This window comes from Pelophylax lessonae, assembly GCF_965119305.1.
Source record: "Pelophylax lessonae genome assembly, chromosome: 6".
Taxonomy (NCBI): Eukaryota; Metazoa; Chordata; class Amphibia; order Anura; family Ranidae; genus Pelophylax; species Pelophylax lessonae.
In genome coordinates this window covers 277,188,820-277,215,492 of record NC_138773.1, presented here as the reverse complement: position 1 = coordinate 277,215,492, position 26,673 = coordinate 277,188,820, and the positions used below count along the sequence as shown (strand labels likewise).

At 45.6% G+C, this 26,673-nt stretch overlaps 1 protein-coding gene across 2 annotated transcripts in view; it reads left to right on the top strand.

Annotated features, from left to right (window-relative positions):
• The first annotated feature begins 5,755 nt into the window (after positions 1 to 5,755).
• The window catches only part of GALNT13 (polypeptide N-acetylgalactosaminyltransferase 13), a 531,696-nt gene continuing 510,778 nt past the window's right edge, over positions 5,756 to 26,673 (top strand). For both annotated transcript variants that reach the window (XM_082261045.1, XM_082261046.1), the window contains exon 1: positions 5,756 to 6,354. In XM_082261045.1, coding sequence (XP_082117171.1) covers positions 6,213 to 6,354 — 142 coding nt within the window. In that variant the 5' untranslated portion in view covers positions 5,756 to 6,212. The remainder of the gene's footprint in view (positions 6,355 to 26,673) is intronic.

Genomic DNA, 26,673 nt, shown 5'->3' with positions numbered 1-26,673 from the left:
TAGTGTTGGAGTCCAAAGGTGTCTCAGTTGCTCCTCCATCCAGAGTGGAGACACCCTGATGCTGGGCATACACTAGTAGAATTTGGTTCATTTTTTATTTTAAGACGAATGCACGAATGTCTGTTCACAAAAAATGTCTGCTGTAGCTGATTATAAAGTGTGAGCTGGAGTTTGGCTTTAATGTGTTAATGTATTTAAATCTGATAGTCTGTCTAACACTTACCTCTCCCTAGACTGACAAAGTTGCTGTCCGAAGGTGTCTCTATTGCTCCTCAAGAGTGGGGGCACTTTAATACAAGAGGTGTGTTACTGGTCAGATCACCGGGTGAAAACAGAGAGCAAAAAGCCTAAACAAAAGAAAACAAAAACAGTGGTAAATGGTTTGCTTCATCTCTGAAACTGACACATTCTGCTGGAGAGCTTGTTCTTTTGAAACAGATTTACTGGCCGGATCACCAGATGAAAATAAAAGAAGGAAGGCCTGGTTTGTTTCCTCTCTGTGTAGCACTGTCCCCGCAGGGCCTGCTGAGTGAATAGTGACTTGACGGGCTTCCCTGATTACCAGCGCATGGGTATCTTGAGATATAATTCCTGGATCCCTTCCTTACTCCTGATGGGTCCTCACACAAATAAACGGGAGAGAGGGAGAGAGAGAGAGAGGAGGGAGAGAGGGAGAGGGAGAGAGGAGGGAGAGAGGGAGAGGAGGAAGAGAGAGAGAGAGAGAGAGAGAGAGAGAGAGAGAGACAAGAGGACAAGAGAGGGAGAGAGGAGGGAGGGAGAGAGGAGAGAGAGGAGAGAGAGAGGAGGGAGAGAGAGAGAGAGAGAGAGAGAGAGAGGGAGATAGGGAGAAAGAAGAGAGAGAGAGAGGAGGGGGAGAGGGAGAAGGAAGAGAGAAGAGAGAGGAGGGAGAGGAGAGAGAGAAAGAGGAGGGAGAGAGAGAGGAGAGAGAAAGAGAGGAGGGAGAGAGAGAGAGAGAGAGAGAGAGAGGGGGGGAGGGAGAGAGAGAGGAGGAAGAGAGAGAGAGAGAGAGAGAGAGAGAGAGAGAGAGAGGAGGGAGAGAGAAAGTGAGGAGGAAGAGAGAGAGAGAGAGAGAGGAGGGAGAGAGGAGGGAGAGGAAGAGAGAGAGAGAGAGAGAGAGAGAGAGAGGAGGGAGAGAGAGAGAGAGAGAGGAAGAATGTTGAACAATGGAGAAATTAAATAACAAACTCGAAGAAACTAACTGTTTACCAGTCACTGCAGAGAGACTACAAACTGGCCCCATAGCTGGAGATGCTACAAGAGCCCAAAGACAGACAGACTCTGAGCCTGTACAGACTGAGCGCCCACAGCCTGGAAATGGAATTAGGACGGCACAGACAGACCTACAAGCCCAGGGAGAGAAGATTGTGCCAGCAGTGTGACCAGGGGGTCCTGGAGGATGAGGACCACTTCCTGGTACAGTGCCCTAAGTACTCATCAGTGAGGGACGCTCACTTCCAGAGACTCTCATCCCGGACTTCAATTCCATAGAAGAGAAGAGAAAACTCCAAATCCCACTGGGAGAAGAGGAGCCAATGGTGAGAATAGCTGCACAATATGTGACAGCGTGTCACAGACTGAGAGGGACATGAAAAACTGAGGACTTTAAAATCCTTTACATAGACTCACCCCCCATTCCCCTTTATATTACCCATTACCCCCCCCCCCCCAAACTCAACTGCTTTGGCAATGCTAAAATGTATTTGGTGCTGCCAATAAAGCTTATTTGAATTTGAGAGAGAGAGGAGGGAGAAGGGAGGGAGAGAGAAGGGAGGGAGAGAGAAGGGAGAGAGAGAGAGGAAGGAGAAGGCAGAGAGAGGGGAAGAGAGGGATAGGAGAGAGAGGAGGGGGGAGAGAGAGAGGAGGGGGAGAGAGAGAGGAGGGGGAGAGAGAGGAGGGAGAAGGGAAAGAGAGGGAGAAGGGAGAGAGAGAGAGAGAGAGAGAGATGGACAGAGAGAGAGGAGGGAGGGGGAGAGAGAGGAGGGAGGGGGAGAGAGAGGAGAGAGGGAGGGAGAGAGAGGAGGGAGAGCGAGAGGGGGAGAGAGATGGGGAGAGAGAGAGAGGAGAGAGAGGGAGTGAGAGAGAGGAGGGAGAGCGAGAGGGGGGGATGGGGAGAGAGAGAGGGGGGGAGAGAGAGGAGGGAGGGAGTGAGAGAGGAGAGAGAGAGGAGGGGGAGAGAGAGAGAGGAGAGAGAGGGAGTGAGAGAGAGGAGGGAGAGCGAGAGGGGGGGATGGGGAGAGAGAGAGGGGGGGAGAGAGAGGAGGGAGGGAGTGAGAGAGGAGAGAGAGAGGAGGGGGAGAGAGAGAGAGAGAGAGAGAGATAAAGACAGAGAGAGAATGAAGAAGAGAAAGAAAGAGAATGAAAAAAGGAGAAAGAAATAAAGAAAAGGAATGCAGTCATCACATCTAATGATTGGTAAGCTGTAATATATTGTATTGGGTTTATTATTATAGGTGTAAGTAGTGGATGTGTATGGATGATTTTTGTAGAATGGGGATGTGGTTTAGTGATAAGCTGCAATATATTACATTTTTGGGTTTAATCACCCCTGTCAGAGGTAAATGGTTTTTCTCATCTCTGTAATGTTTACATTCTGCTGGTGAGTTTGTTCTTTTGAAAAACAGACTTGCTGGCCGAATCACCAGATGAAAATAAAAGAAAGAAATCCTAAGAAAAGAAAACAAATGCAGCCATCACATGTAATGATTGGTAAGCTGCAATATTTTACATCTTTGTGGGTTGAATACGGCTGTAAGTATTGGATGTGGATGGATGGTTCTGTATGGACGGTTCTATATGGACTGTTCTGTATGGATTGTTCTGTATGGACTGTTCTGTATGGACGGTTCTGTATGGACTGTTCTGTATGGACTGTTCTGTATGGACGGTTCTGTATGGACTGTTCTGTATGGACTGTTCTGTATGGACGGTTCTGTATGGACAGTTCTATATGGACTGTTCTGTATGGACGGTTCTGTATGGACTGTTCTGTATGGACTGTTCTGTATGGACGGTTCTGTATGGACTGTTCTGTATGGACTGTTCTGTATGGACGGTTCTGTATGGACGGTTCTGTATGGACTGTTCTATATGGACTGTTCTGTATGGATTGTTCTGTATGGACTGTTCTGTATGGACGGTTCTGTATGGACTGTTCTGTATGGACTGTTCTGTATGGACGGTTCTGTATGGACTGTTCTGTATGGACTGTTCTGTATGGACGGTTCTGTATGGACTGTTCTGTATGGACTGTTCTGTATGGACGGTTCTGTATGGACGGTTCTGTATGGACTGTTCTATATGGACTGTTCTGTATGGATTGTTCTGTATGGACTGTTCTGTATGGACGGTTCTGTATGGACTGTTCTGTATGGACTGTTCTGTATGGACGGTTCTGTATGGACTGTTCTGTATGGACTGTTCTGTATGGACGGTTCTGTATGGACGGTTCTGTATGGACAGTTCTGTATGGACTGTTCTGTATGGACTGTTCTGTATGGACTGTTATATATGGACTGTTCTATATGGATGGTTCTGTATGGACTGTTCTGTATGGACTGTTCTGTATGGACTGTTCTATATGGACTGTTCTGTATGGATTGTTCTATATGGACTGTTCTGTATGGACTGTTCTGTATGGACTGTTCTGTATGGACTGTTCTATATGGACTGTTCTGTATGGACTGTTCTGTATGGACTGTTCTGTATGGACTGTTCTATATGGACTGTTCTGTATGGACTGTTCTGTATGGACGGTTCTGTATGGACTGTTCTGTATGGACGGTTCTGTATGGACGGTTCTGTATGGACGGTTCTGTATGGGCTGTTCTGTATGGACTGTTCTGTATGGACTGTTCTGTATGGACTGTTCTATATGGACTGTTCTGTATGGACTGTTCTGTATGGACGGTTCTGTATGGACTGTTCTGTATGGACGGTTCTGTATGGACGGTTCTGTATGGACGGTTCTGTATGGGCTGTTCTGTATGGACTGTTCTGTATGGACTGTTCTGTATGGACTGTTCTGTATGGATTCTTCTATATGGACTGTTCTGTATGGGCTGTTTTGTATGGACGGTTCTGTATGAACTGTTCTGTATGGATTGTTCTATATGGACGGTTCTGTATGGACTGTTCTGTATGGACTGTTCTATATGGACTGTTCTGTATGGACTGTTCTATATGGGCTGTTCTGTATGGCTGTTCTGTATGAACTGTTCTATATGGACTGTTCTGTATGGACTGCTCTGTATGGACTGTTCTGTATGGACTGCTCTGTATGGACTGCTCTGTATGGACTGTTCTGTATGGACTGCTCTGTATGGACTGCTCTGTATGAACGGTTCTGTATGGACTGTTCTGTATGAATGGTTCTGTATGGACTGTTCTGTATGGACTGTTCTGTATGGACTGCTCTGTATGGACGGTTCTGTATGGACTGTTCTGTATGGACTGCTCTGTATGGACGGTTCTGTATGGACTGTTCTGTATGAATGGTTCTGTATGGACTGTTCTGTATGGACTGTTCTGTATGGACTGCTCTGTATGGACGGTTCTGTATGGACTGTTCTGTATGGACTGCTCTGTATGGACGGTTCTGTATGGACTGTTCTGTATGGACTGTTCTGTATGGACTGTTATATATGGACTGTTCTGTATGGACTGTTCTGTATGAATGGTTCTGTATGGACTGCTCTGTATGGACGGTTCTGTATGGACTGTTCTGTATGGACGGTTCTGTATGGACTGTTCTGTATGGACTGTTCTGTATGGACTGTTATATATGGACTGTTCTGTATGGACTGTTCTGTATGGATGGTTCTGTATGGACTGTTCTGTATGGGCTGTTCTGTATGGACTGCTCTGTATGGACGGTTCTGTATGGACTGCTCTGTATGGACGGTTCTGTATGGACTGTTCTGTATGGACTGTTCTGTATGGACTGTTATATATGGACTGTTCTGTATGGACTGTTCTGTATGGATGGTTCTGTATGGACTGTTCTGTATGGGCTGTTCTGTATGGACGGTTCTGTATGGACTGTTCTGTATGGACTGTTCTGTATGGACTGTTCTGTATGGACTGTTATATATGGACTGTTCTGTATGGACTGTTCTGTATGGACGGTTCTGTATGAATGGTTCTGTATGGACTGTTCTGTATGGGCTGTTCTGTATGGACGGTTCTGTATGGATGATTTCTGAAGAATAAGGAGACGGTTTATCGGTAATATTTGACATTTTTATTTCCTGGGTTTTGGATACATTTTACATTTTAGTGTTTCCTTCCAATCCCAGTGTGAGGCTTCCAGCTTCCTCCGCCGTCTCCTGCTCATCCCCGGCCAGCCGGCCGGCTGCCTCTATTCAGCGTCTGTCTATAAGCCTCTCTTCTTTTCTCCGGCTGATCCTGACCTCTGCGCGGTGCTGATCACACACATATATATATATACACACACACACATACAAAACGCTCAGCATTTATTCCTCGCCATTAACCTCCTGTTTGCCAAACCGCAGAAAAAATCAACTCGATTGTCTTTTTTGCTGCACTTCCCAAAAGGAGAACATTTTTTTTTCTTTTTTTTTTCACACCCAATCAGGGGGCCCGGGGGAAGGCCAGCCAATCGGCAGCCGGATGACATCGTGAATGGTGGTCCCCCTCCTTGGCTGGGAGTCAGTCATGTCTCACGTTCCTCCTGCACGGATGCATTGCCTAGAAGAGGAGAATCGCACAGAAATGGAACGAAGGGGCTGAGCCCTGCAAGAATAAAAGCTTTCCTTTTTTTTTTTATCCTCGCTCTCTGGTTTATGTAACCTGGCAACACAGAACCCAGCCAAGCCACACGGTGCTCCTATCTATCCTCTCCTGCATCTTGTCACCTCTAGCCGCTCGCCGCTGCAGGCGAATCGCAGATCAAGGTGCCCAGGCTGCCTTCGTCAAGACGTGACAAATGCCTTTCCATTAAGCCCTCCGCCGCCGTTCACCCCCCTCCCGGGAAAGAGAAGGAGGGGAGGGGGGGAGAAGCTGCCGACTAGTCCTTGAAAAGTTCACCGGTGGTCTTTCTCCGCTCCTAACGAGGCTGGGATGTCGTTTGGCGTGCGTGTGTACAGGATTGTGTCCGGGAGGTGCGGAGCCGGATCCCCATACAAGCCTCTTCCTCTACACTGACGGCTGGAACCCCCCCAATAAAGGACATGAGAAGGTTCATGTATTGTAAGGTGGTCCTGGCCACGTCCCTGGTCTGGGTGCTGGTGGACGTCTTCCTGCTCCTCTACTTCAGTGAATGTAACAAATGTGACGACAGGAAGGACCGATCGCTGCTGCCTGCGCTCAGGGGTAAGCGTCAACGCTGCATGGGCATTGGGGGGGAACCTGCATGGGCACCGGGGGGAGGGGGGGGACCTGCATGGGCACCGGGGGCGTCAGATCCAGGTGACATGGCCAGGAGCCTAGGGGGGGTAAAAGTAGCGCGCGGCGCAAAGTTCTCAAAGCGTTCGATGTACGCGTTTTACAGACCGCTACACCAACACGTGAAGGGCGACTGAAAATAACGCTTGCTTATTTCAGGGATGCGCTGATTTCGGGCTGTGAGCGAGGCAGGGAAGCAGGAAATTTCTACCATACATGTTACAATCTGTCTACAATCCACCTTAGATTTATTCAAAACTATGGGGTGGATTTACTAAAGGCAAATAGACTGTGCACTTTGCAGGTGCAGCTGCTCCAGAGCTTAGTAAATGAGGTAAAACTTCACTTAGCAAAGAATAGCCAATCACACACAAGGAAAATAACAAAAACTGCATTTTCTTCTTGCACATGATTGGATGATGGAAGTCAGCAGAGCTCCCCCTCATTTACTAAGATCTGGAGCAATTTGCAAAGTGCACAGTGTATTTGCCTTTAATAACTCAACCCCTATGTTACTACGGGGCTGATTTACTAAGTGGAAATAGACTGTGCAGTTTGCAGGTGCAGTTGCTCCAGAGCTTAGTAAATAAGGTACTTTGCAAAGAATACCCAATCATGTGCAAGGATAGACTGTGCACTCTGCAAGAGCAGTTGGGCCAAAGCTAATTAAATGAGGTAAAGCTTCAGTTAGCAAAGGATAGCCAATCACATGCAAGGAAAATAATAAAGACTGCATTTTTTTTCTTCTACACGATTGGATGATGGAAGCCAGCAGAGCAGAGCTCCCCCTCATTTACTAAGCTCTGGAGCAACTGCGCATTGCAAAGTGCACAGTCTATTTGCCTTTAGTAAATCAACCCCTATGTGACTACGGGGCTGATTTACTAAGTGGAAATAGACTGTGCACTTTGCAATGTGCAGTTGCTCCAGAGCTTAGTAAATAAAGTAAAGCTTCACTTTGCAAAGAATAGCCAATCATGTGCAAGGAAAATAATAAAAACAGCATTTTTTTCTTGTACATGATTGGATGATGGAAGTCAGCGGAGCTCCCCCTTCATTTACTAAGACCTGGAGCAACTGCACTTTGCAAAGTGCACAGTGTATTTGCCTTTAGTAACTCAACCCCTATGTTACTACGGGGCTGATTTACTAAGTGGAAATAGACTGTGCACTTTGCAAGTGCAGGTGCTCCAGAGCTTAGTAAATGAGGTAAAGCTTCACTTTGCAAAGAGTGCCAAATCACATGTAAGAAAATAACAGCATTTTTTCTGGCACATGATTGGATGATGGAAGTCAGCAGAGCTTCCCCTCATTTACTAAGCTGTGGAGCAACTGCACTTTGCAAAGTGCACTGTGTATTTGTCTTTAGTAAATCAACCCCTATGTGACGATAGGGCTGATTTAGTAAGTGGAAATAGACTGTGCACTTTGCAATGTGCAGTTAGACTCTGCAAGTGCAGTTGCCCCAGAGCTTAGTAAATGAGGTAAAGCTTCACTTAGCAAAGAATAGCCAATCACACGCAAGGAAAATAACAAAAACTGCATTTTCTTCTTGTACATGATTGGATGATGGAAGTCAGCAGAGCTCCCCCTCATTTACTAAGACCTGGAGCAACTGCACTTTGCAAAGTGCACAATGTATTTGCCTTTAGTAACTCAACCCCTATGTTACTACGGGGCTGATTTACTAAGTGAAAATAGACTGTGCACTTTGCAGAGTGCAGTTGCTCCAGAGCTTAGTAAATGAGGTAAAGCTTCACTTTGCAAAGAGTACTCAATCACATGCAAGGAAAATAATAAAACCTGCAATTTTTTCTTACACATGATTGGATGATGGAAGTCAGCACAGCTCGCCCCTTATTTACTAAGCTGTGGAGCAACTGCACTTTGCAAAGTGCACTGTGTATTTGTCTTTAGTAAATCAACCCCTATGTGACGATAGGGCTGATTTAGTAAGTGGAAATAGACTGTGCACTTTGCAATGTGCAGTTAGACTCTGCAAGTGCAGTTGCCCCAGAGCTTAGTAAATGAGGTAAAGCTTCACTTAGCAAAGAATAGCCAATCACACGCAAGGAAAATAACAAAAACTGCATTTTCTTCTTGTACATGATTGGATGATGGAAGTCAGCAGAGCTCCCCCTCATTTACTAAGACCTGGAGCAACTGCACTTTGCAGAGTGCACAGTCTATTTGCCTTTAGTAAATCAACCCCAATGTTACTACAGGGCTGATTTACTAAGTGGAAATAGACTGTGCACTTTGCAATGTGCAGCTGCTCCAGAGCTTAGTAAATAAGGAAAGCTTCACTTTGCAAAGAATATCCAATCACGTGCAAGGAAAAAAAAACTGCATGTTTGCTTGCACGTGATTGGATGATGGAAGTCAGCAGAGTTTCCCCTCATAGACTGTGCACTCTGCAAGTGCAGTTGCGCTAAAGCTAATAAATGAGGTGAAGCTTCACTCTGCAAAGAATGCCCAATCACATGTAAGAAAATAACTGCATTTTTTTCTGGCACATGATTGGATGATTGAAGTCACCAGAGCTTCCCCTTATTCACTAAACTCTGGAGTAGCACTGGGACAAGGTTGTCCAGTGCCCAGGGCAAGGATCCAGAATTCCCCCCTCCCCCACTATTCATAAATGCCGTAGAATGGGTGTACCACACCGCATTTATTTTTTGCCCCTTTCCTTCAATGCGCCAAGGGCAACTGTCCCTCCTGCCCCCCCCATTGTGCAGGCCCTGCTCTGGAGCAACTGCACTTTGTAGCGCAGAAGTGCACAGTCTAAGGATTATTCACTAAGACCGGCCATACATTATACAATTTTCTTATTCAATGTCCTTTAGATTTACCTTCAGCTATGTAGAGCAAGGGCCAGCATATGAATGGAAAGTGTTTAGGTCTGACCTCATATTATATGGTTTTGTTAAATGTAAAGGAAAACTATAAAAGAAAATTGTATAATGTATGGGAAGCCTAAAACCAGAGAGTGCAAAATCTGCTGCAGCTCTAGAAACCAATCAGCTTCCACGTTTTTGTCAAAGCTTAATTGAACAAACTGAAGTTAGAAGCTGATTGGCTACCATGCACAGCTGCACCAGACTTTGCATTCTCCAGTTTTAGTAAATCCCCCCCCCCCAATGCTATGAGGGGGGCAAACAGACTGTGCACTTTGCAAGTACAGTGGCTTCAGAGCTTAGTAAATGAGGGGAAGGTCTGCTGACTTCCATCATCCAATCATGTACAAGCAAAAATGCTGTTTTTTTATTTTCCCTTCCTGTGATTGGTTATTCTTTCCAAAGTGAAAGCGGTATCAAACCCAAAACAAAAATATGTAATATATTGCAGCTTACCAGTCATTAGATGTGGTGGCTGCATTCCTTTTCTTTTTTAGTCTTTTTTCCCTCTGTATTCACCTAGGGATCTGGGCAGTAACACACCTCCTGTATTAATGAGGCACAACTCTGGAGGAATGAGCTCAGGAGGCACAGCAGCGATGTCAGTCTGTGGGGAGGGGAGTGTTAAAGCGTTTGTAAAGGTTGACCTTTTTTTTTAAACAACAAACATGTTATACTTATCTGCTCTGTGTAATGGGTTTGCACAGAGCAGCCCCGATCCTCCTCTTCTTGGGTCCCCCACCACGTGCTTGACCCCCCCCCCCCCCCCCCACTGAGTGCCCCCAGAGCAAACTGCATGCTCTGGGCCTGGGGCACTCTTGCTTGTTCACTCCTGAGCCACCTCTGTGAGTCTATGAGCCATCAGATTTTAAACACATTGATTGGAAAGGTTGAGAAGATCCTCATGTTACATCATTTGGTAAAAGATGGTTATACAGAGAGATTGTACAGTCACAATATAACATCTATGGTGACCTTTAACCTGGGCATACACCATACAATCTGGTTGTACAATCTCATTCAGCCCTACAATCAACTATTTAGTACAATAGCTTGTCTGGTTTAGTGTCAGTTCACATTGGTGTGATGTGGGAACCCTGCAAATCTACTGCGGGTTCCCGCATCGCACCCGACTCACAGACAGTTCACACTGAGATATGCGAATCGCTGGGGGTGTCAATACAAAGTTAATGACAGCTCCAGATCAGTTTTCAAATCGCAGTGCCAACTGTCAGTTCAGACAGGAATTGGATCGCATTGGTGTGACCATCCATATAAACTGATTCTGGAGCGGACCAAAAAAAGTGTCCTGTGCGAGTTTGATTAGAATGCGAATTCAGCTGTACAATCTGTACAATCTGAACAATCTGTACAATCTGTATGCATCGCACAGACATCGCATGTGGTTTGCAGAGCAGTGCGGTGTGAATCACATGCAATGTCTGACATCTCTATAGTGCGATCCGGCACTGAATACTAACTGAATGGAATGGTTAGGTCTGTCCTCGTATTTCACAGATCTGAAGGAGATTGTACAGACTGATTGTATACAGCAGGAATCTCAAACTCAATTTTATCGTGGGCCACATCAGCATTATTGTCACACTCAAAGGGCCATTCTGTAAGATACAGAGCACCTCCCCACCCCCTTACTTCAGAAGTCAAGAGTTCCCCACCCTCTCTTACATCACAGTGCACCCCCCCCCCCTTACCAGGCAGCGCTGGGAAGTAGAAAGTGCAGGGTCTGGAGGAGGACCAGAGGACGGCTGGAGTCTGCTGAATGCTGAGACCAGGGAAGGTGGAGACGAGGGGGTGCTGCAGCTGCACAGATTGGTGCAGGATCTGTTGGAGTAGTTCTGACCTCCTCTCTGCTGCCAGTTGCTGAGACGGGGGTGGCAGAGACGAACTTATCCGCAGCTGCACAGATTGGTGCAGGATCTGTGGGAGTAGTTCTGACCTCCTCTATGCTGCCGGCTGCTGAGATGGGGGAGGCAGAGATTAACTTATCCGCAGCTGCACAGAGAAGCGCAGGATCTTGGGGAGGAGTTCTGTCTTCCTTACTGCTGCAGAGACGTGGGGGGTGTCACTGTTAGAGGAGAGGTGTGAGGGCCACATGCAATGGCCTGAAGGGCCAGATTCGGCCCATGGGCCTTGTGTTTGACACATGTGGTATAGGATGTGGCTAGCTGTGCAGGGCCTGTCTGATTGGATACAAATTGATGGATAGATGAGGTAGGTCCTCTTATTACTACTCTTTGATAAATGTAATTATACAGAGATTGTATGGTCTGATTGTAATGTGCTTGGTGACACTCTGGGGTTGATTTACTAAAGGCAAACAGACTGTGTACTTTGCAAAGTTGCTCCAGAGCTTAGTAAATGAGGGGAAGCTCTGCTGACTTCCATCATCCAATCATGTGCAAGCAAGAATGCTGTTTTTTTTTTTTTTTTTTTTCCTTGCGTGTGATTGGGTATTCTTTGCAAAGTAAAGCCTTACCTTATTTACTAAGTCCTGGAGCAACTGCACTTTGCAAAGTGTACAGTCTATTTGCCTTTAGTAAATCAACCACTAAGGCTTCCTTTACACTTGCTTTGCTCTCTGAAGAGCGATTCACATTTGGATCACTCTTCAGGAAGCATTTGACAGGCGGTGAGAAGGTGTTATATCGCCTCCTCACCACCTCTTTTAAATCCCTAAATGCTGAACTACCACATAGCGAACATGTGTGAATGAGTCCCATTCAGCGAGCGGTAGACCCACCGAATGCGACAAAGGGTATAATTCCTGCTGCCACTGCAAAGCATCACAGCCAAGACACATGTACACCTCCGGCTGCTGCCTTTCAAATTAAAGGGAGTAGCAACTGAGGGGTGGTAAAAATGTGTCTCAACTGCATGGTTTTACCACCCCCAACCACTAGTGTAACTGAGCCTTTAGACCAGGGGTGTCAAACTCAATTTCATTGTGGGCCGCATAAGCATTATGGTTGCCCTCGAAGGGTCGGTTATATCTGTAAGATTAGAGGTCCAGAACACCCTACGCCCCCTACACCCTTACATGAGGTGTCAAGAGCCCCCCCCCCGTTATAAATCAAGAGTCACCCATCCTTCCTTACATCACAATGCACCCCCTTACCTTGTGCTGCTGCTAGGAAGAAGATGCGGGTGGATCTGGGAACAAGAAAGTGCAGGGTCTGGAGGAGAACCAGAGGAGGGCTGGAGTCAGCTTCCAGAGTCTGCTGAATGCTGAGACCTGGGAAGGCAGAGGCAAGGTGGTGTTGCGGCTGCACAGAGAGGTGCAGGATCTGTAGGAGTTCTGCCAGTGTAAATGCGCTGCAAACGCCCCACAAATGCCCTTTTGGCGTTTACAGCACAAGGAGATGCATTTAGAAAGCGTTACCAGCCGGGGTGATAGTACAAAAATCCCAACAATAGAAAACCAACACAGAGGAGGCATCTGGAAACCTTTATTTCCCCACTTTACAACCGACCGCCGCAGTTATACTGGCAAGCAGCCGCTCCTGCGCAAACCGCCGTAGGAATACATCGACCGCGCGCAGGCAGTTAGGGATCTTATGTTTGCTTGTTTGCATTTTTCTTAACCACTTGCCGACCAGCTGCCGGCTATATACAGCGGCAGATCGGCAGGTTCCCGCGAATCGCTGTACTTGTACGGCGGTTCGCGGGAGCGATCCTAGGGGTGCACGCGAGCCCGCTCGCCAGCAGAGAAGCCAATTCATGGGGCCGGCGGCCGCGATTACTGCTGGCCACCCACGGTCGCTCCCCGTAAAGAAAGAACGATTGTTCTCTCTGGAAACAATTTAGGATCACAGGTGTCTGTATTGATTTCACAAGCCCATCCACCCCACAGTTAGAAAACACCATCTAGGCTCACTTTTAACATTTTGATCGCCCCTGGGTTAACCCCTTCCCTGCCAGTGTCATTAGTACAATAACAGTGCATATTTTTGGCACTGATTACTGTAGTAAGGTCCCCCCGAAAGTGTCAAAACTGTCAGTTAGGGGTCCGATCTGTCCTCCACAATGTCGCAGTCCCTCTAAAAAATGCAGATAAGCGCCATTACTAGTAAAAAAATAAATAAAAAAATAAAAATGACATAAATGATTTCCCTAGTTTGTAGATGCGATAACTTTTGCGCAAACCAATCAAAATCCGATTATTGGGATTTTTTTTTTTACAAAAAATATGTAGCAGAATACAAATTAGCCTAAAAAGACGAAAAAATTAGATTTTCCGAATTGCAGAGGTGATTAAATACCACCAAAAGAAAGCTCTATTTGTGGGAAAGAAGGACATCAATTTTATGTAGGTACAGCGTCGCACAACCGTGCAATTGCCCATTAAAGTAACGCAGTGCCGAATCGCAAAAAACGGCCTGGTCATTAAGGGGGAAAATCTTCCAGTCCAGAAGTGGTTAAGAATGTTTCAATTGTATTTCAGATTGGAGATTGATGTCATTGTTTTCTAGAAGGAGATGTTTGTTTGCTGCTACATTGTTATCTTTATATCCCTTTACAGATCTGATCTGATTGGTCCAGGTCTGAGTTGTAGTTGATTTGGTGAATGCGATGTGTGGGGTCATTCCGCTTCTCTCCTTCCTATGAACACGACAATATACAGCACAGACTTCCAGTCAATACTGTTGAGTTTAATCACTTGACCTCCGGAAGCTCTCTTTATGATCAGGGCATGTTTTTGCTATTTTATCTGGCAATTGCACGGTCATGCAATAAACACTGTACACAAATTAAATTTATATAATTGTTTTTCACACAAATAAAGCTTTTTTTTTCTTTTTTTCTTGGTGCTATTTTATCACCACAGTTTTTTTTATTTTTTTTATTATAAAACTAAAGCCATAAATATATTCATAAGCTTTCCTTTGGTGGTATTTGATTTAGGGCCCTTTCACACGGGCGCTCCGTATGTCCGCAAATCATCCTAATTTTTTGCGGATGATTTACGGACATAATGTAAGTCTATGGCATTGCGGATGTCAGCGGAATACCATCCGCTGACATCCGATTTTTTTACTTTCAGTTCTGTTCCGTTTTTTGGAACGGAACAGAACCCTATTTTTCCTCCGTTCAGAAAACAGAAAGGAAGGAAAATTGGATGTCAGCGGTGTCATCCGCTGACATCCGCAATGCCCATAGACTTACATTATGTCCGTATATCATCCGCAAACGGATGGGATGATATGCGGACATACAAATGTCATCCGCCCCGTGAAAAAAAAAAAAAAGTTCCAGAGCGGATCGCAATGCGGTCCGCTCCGTGTGAAAGAGCCCTTACAATTTTTTTTTTTTATTATATAAACAAAAATAAAAAATAAATAAATAATAATATTTTTTTACTTTCTGTTATTAAACATATCCAATAAAAAAAAAAATCGAATTTCTTAATAAATTTGGACTACTGTTTTGTAAAACAAAATCCCAAAAAGTGTATATTAATTTGTTTGTGTGAAAGTTATAGCATCTAAAAACTATGGTATATATACTAGAATTTACACAGCTATAGACGCTTTACTGTAATGGTGGTGATCAGCGGCTTATAGTGTGACTGTGATAGGGTTGCGGACAATCTGGCACTAACTGACACTGTGATCGCTAGTGGCACTAATGCAGTGATCAGTGATAATACTGTACTAATGACACTGGCTGGGAAGGGGTAACATCTAGGAGCAATCAAGGGGTTAACTGTGTGCCTAACCATGTGTAATGTGTGTAATATGTACTACTTTTACTATACTTTCTGGCTGTTTTTTTCTCCTTGCAACAGCCAGGCTGCTGTTCACAGTACACAGAGTTCTGTGTTTTTGTAAACACAGCCATCAGCTGACTTCAGCCAAAATCATTGGCTGAAATCAGCTGCCAAACTCGTGCTGTTTTCAATCACAGCATGGGTCAGCAGAGGGGGCGCATGCGCACCCCAAACCTGGAAGCAAGCCAGAGGTGATCAAATACCACCAAAAGAAAGCTCCATTTGTGGGAAAAAAAAGGACATCAATTTTATTTGGGGTATGGCGTTGCACGACCGCGCAATTGTCAGTTAAACTAACGCAGTGCCGTATCACAAAACATTTTCCTGGTCATTAAGGGGGTAAAACCTTCCGGTCCAGAAGTGGTTAATGTGTAATGTGTGTGATATGTGCTGCTTTTACTAAGCGATGTGCCGGTTTTTACTCCCTGATTTGCAGCGAGAAATAAATATCACTTTGCTGCTGTCTGTAGAGAGACCTGTCTTGTTTACCTACACAGGGCTCTCTTCTGTGATTGGCTCAGCAGATCGGCTTGTGCTGCAGCGAATGACAGCGCATGTACGCTCAGTCCCGGAAAAAAGTCACACCGTACAGGTGTGGTCCAAGCTGGTCCAATCTAACTATTACCATCACTAACAGATACGGCCACCGGAGCGTTTTATAAACCGGACACAGCATCAGCTACCTCCAGTATACAGCTTTGTGTTCCAGTAACAGTATGGAGACTTCTCGTCCCATTCCCGGGACAAAATCGAGTTGGGTTAAGGCACTGATGGACACTGATAGGCGGCATTGATGAGCACTGATAGGTGGCGCTGATAGGTGGCACTGATCGGCGGCGTTGATGAGCACTGATAGGTGGCACTGATAGGCGGCACTGATGAGCATTGATAGGTGGCACTGATAGGCGGCACTGATGAGCTTTGATAGGTGGCACTGATAGGCGGCACTGATGGGCAATGATAAGCAGCATTGATGAGCAATGATAGGTGGCACCGATGGGCACTGATAGGCGTTATTGATGAGCACTGATAGGTGGCACCGATTGTCACTGATAGGCATTATTGATGAGCACTGATAGGTGCCACTGATAGGCGGCACTGATGAGCATTGATAGGTGGCACTGATAGGCGGCACTGATGAGCATTGATAGGTGGCACTGATAGGCGGCACTGATGGGCAATGATAAGCAGCATTGATGAGAAATGATAGGTGGCACCGATGGGCACTGATAGGCATTATTGATGAGCACTGATAGGTGGCACTGATAGGTGGCACCAATGGCCACTGGTAGACGGCATTGAGGAACACAGATAGGTGGCACTGATAGGTGGCACCGATGGGCACTGGCAGGCGGCATTGAGGAGCACTGATAGGTGGCACTGATAGACGGCACTGATGATCAGGGCACTAGTTATCAGTGTAAACAATGTACTGACAGTCTTGCCAGTTACCGCCTCTCCATTCCTCACACAGACACAGCGTGGGAGGAAAGGACTGCCGTTACCTGGCAAGACTCTTTATATGTGATCAGCTGATCACATGGTAAAGGGCCATGAACTGGAAGCCCGGAGCTCGGATGGAAGAGGGGGGGGGGGTCAGGGGGGCCCTTCATGGTTTCTTGCTCCAGGGCCCTGAAGGTCCCCTGAGCTGCCAAGCTCTCATCTGTAAACCAGCAATTGCCTGGCCCCACGTCCCCATGTAATGGAAATGAAGCGATAAATACATGTTTATAGTCCATATCAGAAGAGCAGCCTAGGGTGTTAACCATGGCTCCCTCCACTGATACAGTGAAGGATTGGCGTAGCCACCCAGGGACAGGCTGTGTGTTACTGGCTGTATCACCAGATGAAAATAAAGCGAGGACTGATAAGTTACAATATATTCAATTTTTGCTTTTGGATTTAGATACATTTTAACGTTATTGAAGTGTATCAAGTTACACACCATTCAAGACTGGACACTGGGGTGCGGGGACCTTTGAGGCAATCTGATGCACTGCATGAGAAATACAGCATGCCTGCATTTTTCCCCAGCATGCATCACATCAGTGTTGTGGTGCGAGCAGGGCACATAAATGTAATTGTTATCTATGTGCCTCTGCAGTGACTGGCTTTGATCAGTCCCTGCACATAGGAGTCTATTTATTAAACAAAATTAGCTGCATAAACATCTCAGAATTTGCACAACAATTGCAAATTTTTTCCTAAATGCGTCCCATGTGTTTTTTTTTTTTTTTGCTATAGTCATCAGCTCCATCTAGTGGCCATAATATGGTATTTTTCCAAAATACCTCAATCAGAACAGTATTGTATTTTGGCCACTAGATGGAGCTAAAAATCATATGGAAATTAACATATTAGTCACATTACGGGAATTATTCACGGTGGCAAATATTTTATAAATAGAATCTGTAGTGTGAATAGGCTCTGGGTCCTGCTATAGATCATTGCACTACACTTCTAAATTGGAAGCGCAGCATGCACGTGAAATGAGGCGATGTAAATGTTCTTAGTTATAGATATAATTATACACTCTAATTAGAAACACATCTTTAAAATCATAACACCTGATGATAAGATTATTTACATTTGAATGGTCACACACATATAGGATTAAAAGAAGAAAATCACAGATACATTTTGAAGAATCATTTCGGAGAGGAAAGCTAGAAAAGATAATGACAAACAATATGTTCAAGCTGTGTGACTGCTGTAAACAACTTCTAAAAGGGATTCCTGTAATTCCGCGGAAGCTCATTTGCATTGCGGCCTCCTGTATGGAAATAGATTGAGATGATTGCTGACAGTGTGCGGGAGAGACTTGGACTCTCCTGACTGCTGTCACTTCTAGGCAGAACGTTACACTGGAGAGAATTCCTAAACCATGCCGTAAAAACATGCTTTAACATTTCCATCGGCCCCACATTGGATGTGTCGTTGCTTTCAGTCGGTTCATGTACCCAGAGATGCTTGGGGGGGGGGGGGGGGTAGAACCAGCCTTCCTGCATGAGGCCAACAAGCGGGCCCCTGGCAGAAAGGAGATTTATTATTTTTCATTGGGTGCAAAAAAAAGGGGGTTACCGGTCCTTTCCTTCAACAGTCCCGTCCCTCGCCGGCACCAGCATCCTCTGTATGGTGTTAATGGGAACATGTAACAAATATAAAGTAGGTGCTACCCTGATGTAGCGCACAGACAGGATTATTCTGATCCCGGGTTCCATACCCTAGTAGCTACACAGCAGCCAGTCACACAACATTTTTATAACAGCTAAATGTCCCAATCACTCACTCTATCTGGAATAGTAGGCGTTAGGGATGCACCGAAATGAAAATTCTGGACTGAAACCGAAAATTCAGGATGCCCTTGGCCGAAAATCGAATCCGAAACCGAAAATGGCTGTTTTCCCCCCAAAGGATTTTAAAATAGATAGAAGAGGGGCATACGCCAGAAACAGGCAGCGACATGCACCTGTAGCTGCCACCGTGTCGCACTATATGTACTGTGACGGGTTGGCAAGTGGTTAATTTAATTACCAATGGTATTTGTAATATGCAGCATGAGGGGGTTAATGTATTGCCACTGGTCACTGATGCATTAGTGACCGACCAGTGGCAGTTAATTAACTCCTTTGTGCTGCATTAGTGCAACCAGTATCAGTGTTAATTAACACTGGTTGCACTGACACTGATACTGGTTGCACTGACACTGATGTTGTACTGACACTGATACTGGTTGCACTAATGCAGCACAAAGGGGTTAATTAACTGCCAGTGGTAGGTCACTAATGCATCAGTGACCAGTGGCAATACATTAACCCCCTCATGCTGCATAATACTAATACCATTGGTAACCTCGCCTCAGCGCCCCCACTACCCCAATGATGGCAATCTCCTTACTTGTGGGCACCTCCATGTGACAGGCAGGCAAACTCTCTGCTTTCTCCTGTGTCCTTCCTTTCAAAAATCCTGCCTCTGGCCGGCAGCCCGCCTCCCGGTGATGTCACTACTACGACTATGTGTATGAATGAACTAACACACCGGGCGGGGGAGCGGCCGCTAATAGCTGTAAGTAAGTGAGCCCTTCACTTCCCTGTCAGTGAAGATACCCGCCTGACAGAGAAGTGAAGGGCTCACTTAGTCACAGCTATTAGCGGCCACTCGACCGCCCGCCCGGTGTGTTAGTTCATTCATACACATAGTCGTAGTAGTGACATCACCGGGAGGCGGGCCGCCGGCCAGTGGCCATCATTAATTTCGGCATCTTTAACCCATTTTCTGCCGAAATGGAATAAGCCCATTTTCGGCTGAAAATTTCGGTTGCCGAAATGTCAGTGCACCACTACTAGGCGTGCTGCTCTCTTCAGATGGGGAAACTCCAGAGACTGAAAACACAAAAGAAAGGAGGTGTAAGCACCTAGTGCATTACCCTTGGACACCTTCTAATAATTAATTGAATGCCAAAAACATACTCACAAACATAAAATCACATAAAACAAGTCCACCTTATGTGAAAAGGACGTGTCCCTGTGTTAGGATTGACGCGTTTCGGGAGGCATGCTCACTTCCTCAGCATCATTTTCATACTCCATCTATACGGTGGCCAAACAAGCATTGGCTAAAGCTTGGAAGTCGAAAATTCCAACAATGGCACAAGTCAAAAATGAAACATCATGGTACTTCACTAATGATTTATTAGCTGCCACTTTTTTCGATCAAACCAATATTTTTCGAAAAATGTGGGACACTTGGATTGTAAATTATTTAGGGGATACCCTAACAATGCGACATGGTCTCTATAACATTTTATGTTATGCCGTAGCAGGGTGTCAAATGAGGGGGGTAGCAGTGTTTCAGGTGTGGGGGACAGTGTGTCAGGTGGGGGTGGGGGGGGGGGTAGCAGGGTGTCAGTTGAGGGGGGGGTAGCAGGGTTTAAGGTGGGGGGGACAGTGTGTCAGGTGAGGGGGGTAGCAGGGTGTCAGGTGAGGGGGGGTAGTAGTGTTTCAGGTGGGGGGACAGTGTGTCAGGTGAGGGGGGTAGCAGGGTGTCAGGTGAGGGGGGTAGTAGTGTTTCAGGTGGGGGGACAGTGTGTCAGGTGAGGGGGGTAGCAGGGTGTCAGGTGGGGGAACAGTGAGTCAGGTGAGGGGGGGTAGCAGGGTGTCAGGTTGGGGGTAGCAGTGTTTCAGGTGGGAGGTAGCAGTGTGTCAGGTGAGGGGGGTAACAGGGTGTCAGGTGGGGGAACAGTGAGTCAGGTGAGGGGGGTAGCAGTGTTTCAGGTTGGGGGAGCAGTGTGTCAGGTGAGGGGGGTAACGGGCGCTGAGAGAGGAGGGAAGCGCGAGGTTGCCAGCATCCATGAGGGGGGGGTGCAACGCTAAGGGGCCAGCATCCATGAGAGGGGGGGGGCGCAGCGCGAGGGTGCCAGCATCCGTGGTGGGGGCGGGAGGGAGAACAGCGCCCGTGACTGCACCCCTAGGCAGCAGTGCGCCCTAGGCGTCGCCTAGCTCGCCTAGCAGGATATGTTTCTGGACACGCTCCATCCCTCCCCAGCCCCTCTCCGTCGCAACCACCACCCCCCCCCCCCTTTTTTTTCTTCTTCTCCACACATATCATATCTAAATTTAAACAAGCAACATATATATTTATTCTCTTCTCATTGCTTTCTAATTATTTGATATTGAGTCAGTAAACAGGCCATGCAGCTCTTTTTTGTGGTTTTTATTTTGGGGATGACTTGGAAAGGGTAGGGATGAGGAAAAGTAGAAAAAGCAGCCGCACACCGTAATGGGATACCAATGAAATGTCTTTATTGTAATGCAGACGGATGCAGTCACAGGAATGAATGGAAGGTTATCATGTTTCACATATCTTGTGCTTAGTCATGTGACTTTGTCAGTTCGTGTGGGGTTACCTGCTGTGGGATCTCCTCGGCTCACCTGGAGCAGGGATTTCTCCTCTGCCTTCCTGCCTAGAGTAGGGATGAGCACAGGGGTACTCCAGAAAACTATAACTTAATACTGTAATGAGGTTTCTAATCTGAAATAAACTTAAGAAGAACTCCAGTTTTTCCTGTTCCCCAAAACAGCAGATGCATTGTGCATGTAAATAAATCACAACACCACTGTCAGTTTGTGTCTAAGACCCCTTTCACACGGGCTTTCTGATCAAGTTCATCTGTCAGTTTTTCAGCCGGACCTGATCAGATGCTCCATGTACCTCTATGGAGCAGCAGATGTCAGCGGCGACATCTCCGCTGACACCCGCTGCTCTCCCATCCGATGTGATCCGTGAAATCCAGATGGATGGAAACCCTATTTTCCATCCGTTTGGAGGATCGGATGAAAACAGACAGGCGGTCCATTTTCATCCGATCTCCCATAGAGGAGAGCAGGGATCTGACAGCTCCGTCTCTGCAAAGTAATTGGAGACCGAGCTGTCATCCGCCTGGGAGACAGGGAGAAGCAATTGAGCCCATGCTTTTAGAGTCCAGAGCAGGCCTGACTAATCAAACCATGCCCCATTGATTACAGTTAGGCCAAAAATGTAATTCAGCATAAAAAAACAGTAGCTCTGGGGGGGGGGGGGGGGGGGCGCTACACTAACATGGCTGCAAAAGTGAAAATACACTTTAAGTTGGACAATAAAGGGTATCCCAGAAAAAATGAAAAGGTGAACTAACTCTGTACACCCTCCCTGTCTCCCCAGTCCCACTGTACTTACCTCCATGGGTGATGAGTTGTCAGTCGCATGCATAAAGTGCAGTGTTCCTTTGATTTGATATCCTTGCTCTTCTCCCTACTCTTTCTGCAGTGCTTTCCAGGGTAGATCAGAGCCCTACGTCACTTTGCCTGTGAGGGGCTGACTGCCGACGTAGATCGGCGTTAGGCAGTCGGCAAGTGGTTAAGAGCCTGAAAATCTATTGTGAAAAGCTACTAGATGCCTGTGTGAATCTTTGATTCCACAAATTTTTTATAAGGGTATGTCAAAACAAATTATTTATAATACAAATGTTCAAAGACAACGATCGCAGCTTGTTAAGGACTTATTGACTACGGTATCACAAGTTGACAGTTCCTCCTGAATCACCAAATCGCTTTGTGATGTTCTTTAACATAAGACCTGACTTTTTTTTTTCCGTACAGGATAAAGCATTGTCAGCTGAGCGACAGACTATTTTCAGTACGTTAACGTTTCTGTGTTTGGCCCTCTGGGCTATTCGCGGGTCAGAATGTAAAGATGATTTCTCGATACAGTTCTGCTGTCTTTGATACTGTCAGTGTGATGGCCTCTCATTTAGCAGGCTTCTTCCAGCTACCCGGGACCCCGCTCGCTCGGGCTCCCTGGCTTGTCTCCGCTCCGGTGAAGTGTTAGTATGGCAGCCGCTACTCCTTAGTTCATAGATATGGTCGCTGGAAACAAAAAGAATGCAGACTCCTTTATAGATAAGGACCAACGCTTGCTTCTGTGATCTCTTATTTGTAATGTTCACATAGTTAAAAAGCAGCCGCGGGCAACAAACAAAATCAATTCGTGAACTGCAGATGCTAGGCAGGAAATGCCGCAATTGTTCAAAGAATATCAACTCAATGTGGATCAATTTTGGTGCACAAATATAAAGCTTGAAGCTTTAAATTCTATGGCCAGGCTATGGATGTTCAAATACTTACATACTCTTAAAGCGGTAGTATACCGCTTTTTTCCACTTTTAACTACAGGTAAGCCTATAATAAGGCCTATAATAAGGCTTACCTGTAGGTACAAATAACATCTCCTAAACTGGCACGGTTTAGGAGATATTTGCAGTGCATGCACCGCTCACGCGAGCGGCGCATGCGCTCTGAAGGTCCGGCAGACCTTCAGCTTTCCTTGCCGGGAGCTTGCCAGAAAATGACTCCCGTGCGCATGCGCGGGAGTGACGTCATCGCGGCTCCAGCCAATCACAGCGCCGGAGCCGCCGAACCCGGAAGAGACACCGAGGGATCATGTCTATATTAAGGCTTACCTATAGGTGCTATAAATATCTCCTAAACATGTACCGTTTAGGAAATATTTACAGTGCATGCAGCTGATGACGTCATCGGCGCATGCGATCTGAAGGAACGGCCACCCGTGCCTTTCCTTCAGAACCCTATGCCGTGAACATCAATGAGTGATGTAATCAATCCAATCAGATGGCTGGAGGGCGCGAACAAGGCAGCAGGGCGGCCGGACATGTCGGTCAGTTATGACACCAGTTATTTATTGGTTTGACAGTTCTGTTGAGTGCATAAGCAACTGTGATATTCATGGCATGCCTTAACCAGTGGCCAACCCAACCCAAGCAGACATACTGCGGGCCGGCTGCTCTTCTGCAGCATATCACGTACATAACTTCCAACTTTTTGAGATGGGAACAAGAGACATCTAGTAGCAAAAGTATGTAGGTGTAGGACACACCCCCCTGCCACGCCCCCTTAAAGGAGAATTATATAGAAAAAAATATTAGTTAAACTCACACGTGTTTTTTTTTTTTTTTTACCACTACTATTCCTTTATGTTGGCTTCTTAAAATTACAAATGCAGCAATTTAAAAATTGGATGAAAGGTTTAGTACTGGGAAACACTTTCTGAAAGATAAATAGTGCAATATATACATATATATATATATATATATAAATACACAGTATCTCACAAAAGTGAGTACACCCCTCACATTTTTATAAATATTTTATTATATCTTTCCATGTGACAACACTGAAGAAATGACACTTTGCTACAATGTAAAGTAGTGAGTGTACAGCTTGTATAAGACCGCATTCACATTGATCCGACTTGTCAGGCGGCTTGTCAGCCTGACAAGTCGCGGTCCTCACGCTCCCACTGTGTAGTACAGGACCCGTTCTAATAGGAGTGACACAAGTCACTCCGACTTAGAAAAAGGGTCCTGTACTACTTTGGGGCGACCTGGAGGCGACTTGCATAGACATTCATTCTATAAAGTCCATGCAAGTCGCGCCGAAGTCGCGCTGCACGCGACTTCACAGGTCGCCCCCTAAGTCGGAGCGACCTAATGTGAACGGAGGCTAACAGTGTAAATTTGCTGTCCCCTCAAAATAACTTAACACACAGCCATTAATGTCTAAACCACTGGCAACAAAAGTGAGTACACCCCTAAGTGAAAATGCCCAAATTGGGCCCAATTAGCCATTTTCCCTCCCCTGGTGTCATGTGACTTGTTAGTGTTACAAGGTCTCAGATGTGAATGGGGAGCAGGTGTGTTACATTTGGTGTTATCGCTCTCACTCTCTCATACTGTCCACTGAATGTTCAACATGGCACCTCATGGCAAAGAACTCTCTGAGGATCTGAAAAAAAGAATTGTTGCTCTATATAAAGATATTTTTGCATGAACTGTCGTGATTAGCTCTTAAAAGCTGAGTACTAATGATCAGATTATTAGACTATCGCTCCCAAAGCGGTATTTTTGTCTGATTTTCTCATTGTGTGTACCAGGAATTAGGGAGTTATTTACTAAAACTGCTTGGTGCAAAATCCGGTCCGGCTCTGCATAGAAACCAATCAGCTTCCAGGTTTTATGGTCAAAGCATAATTGAAATAGCTGAAGTTGGAAGCTGATTGGCTACCATGCACAGCTGCATCAGATTCTGAGTGCACCAGTTTTAGTAAATCCCCCCCACTGGTGTCTAAAAGGTGCCCCATTGGGTAGAACCTATAAGGCATACTTAGATATGTTTTTTAATTGATTCAATAAGGTCTAAGCATTAGATTGATGGGAGTATAAAATATACCTACATAAATCCAATTGCCGATGAAGTGAGGGGTAAGGACTTACAACAGCAGATTGGGGTAGGTACAGCCCCCCCCCCCCCCCTTGCTATTTTTATTAGCAATGTACAGTAAACTCACTAATCTTTGATTAGGGTATTATAACATTATTCCTATTCTTACAGACTAGCTCCAAGCAGTGAGGAATCTCTTGGGTCCTCTGTGGCTCATTCTGTGGTTAACAGGTTTTCTCAAGCATGAAAGGCACTTAATTATATGGTATGCCCTATGCGATACACAGCGCTAGCTCCCAAAAAATTACACAAATATCACAAACCAACGCAAACAACACGAATAAATAATAACCAATGTGTATAAAAATTGATATATGTAAAATGTTTATAAACAGCTTCCCGACTGCCTGCCGCACATTTACTACGGCAGGCAGGATCTCCTGGGAGAACCAACGTAGCCCTACATCGGTCACGTGCGTGGTGCTGGGGGGCGAACGCTCCCACCCCCACTAGGCAGCGGGAATGCCGATCCTCGGGGGGGGGGGGGGCAATCGTGGACGTCGGGCACCCTCGATTGCTCCCCGCTGAGAGAGAAGGACGGTCAGCTGTTGTAAGCACAGCTGACCATTGTTCTCTCTGAAATTATCACAGAGCACCTGTGATCCTTCTATATAGGATCACAGGTCTCTGTGGGCATTCCACAAGCCCCCCCACCGACAGTTAGAAAACACTCCCCTACGCTAAAACTTAGCCCTTTGATCACCCTATACTGTTAACCTCTTCCCTGCCAGTGTCATTATCACAGTAACAGTGCTTATTTTTAGCACTGATTACTGCAATAATGTCACTGATCCCCCCAAAAGTGTCAAAAATGTTACTTAGGTGTCCAATCTGTCCGCTGCAATGTCGGAGTCCCGCTAAAAATTGCAGATTTCCGCCATTACTTGTAAAAAAAAATAAATAAATAAAAATGACATAAATCTTTCCCCTAGTTTGTAGACACGATAGCTTTTGCGCAAACCAATCAAAATACTCTTATTGTAATTTTCTTTACCAAAAATATGTAGCAGAATACAAATTGACCTAAAGGAGAAAGATTTTGATTTTTACATTTTTTTGGGGGAAATGTTATATAGCAGAAAAATATTGCTTTTTTTTTCAGAATTGTCGATCTTTTTTTGTGTATAACACAAAAAATAAAAATCGCAGAGGTGATCAAATACCACGAAAATAAAGCTCTGTTTATGGGAAAAAAAAGGACATCGATTTTATATTCAGTACAGTGTCACACGACCTTGCAATTGTCAGTTAAAGTAATGCAGTGCCCAATTGCAAAAAATGGCCTCTTCATTAGGGGGGCAAATCCTTCCGGTCCAGAAGTGGTTAATGTGTTAATAATCAAGCATAAAGTGCTAGTGCAAAAAAAGAAAAGAAAAAGGAAAAAAGAGTGACCCCCTATAAACCAGTGCACAATAAAATTACACAATAAAATTACAGTCCAAAAAACTGTCCAAAGGTTAATATATACTGAATCCTTCCTGGATTTCCACCAAAAGTGGCGCAATCTTCCTGCCACTATGGCCAGATGCGTAATGAGAATATATCCTGGGAGTAGGGATGGTGCCACCCTCTGTGAGAGATGTGAAAAAAATTCCAACTCACCTGATGGTGTTGATCCTTCTTACCATATGGCAAGGGGATCAAACAGAACTTTGATGGTCTCCATGATCAAGATGCAGGCTTCAAATGGTCCTCTCAACAGTCAGTTTCCTCCAAAGAATGAGAAGCT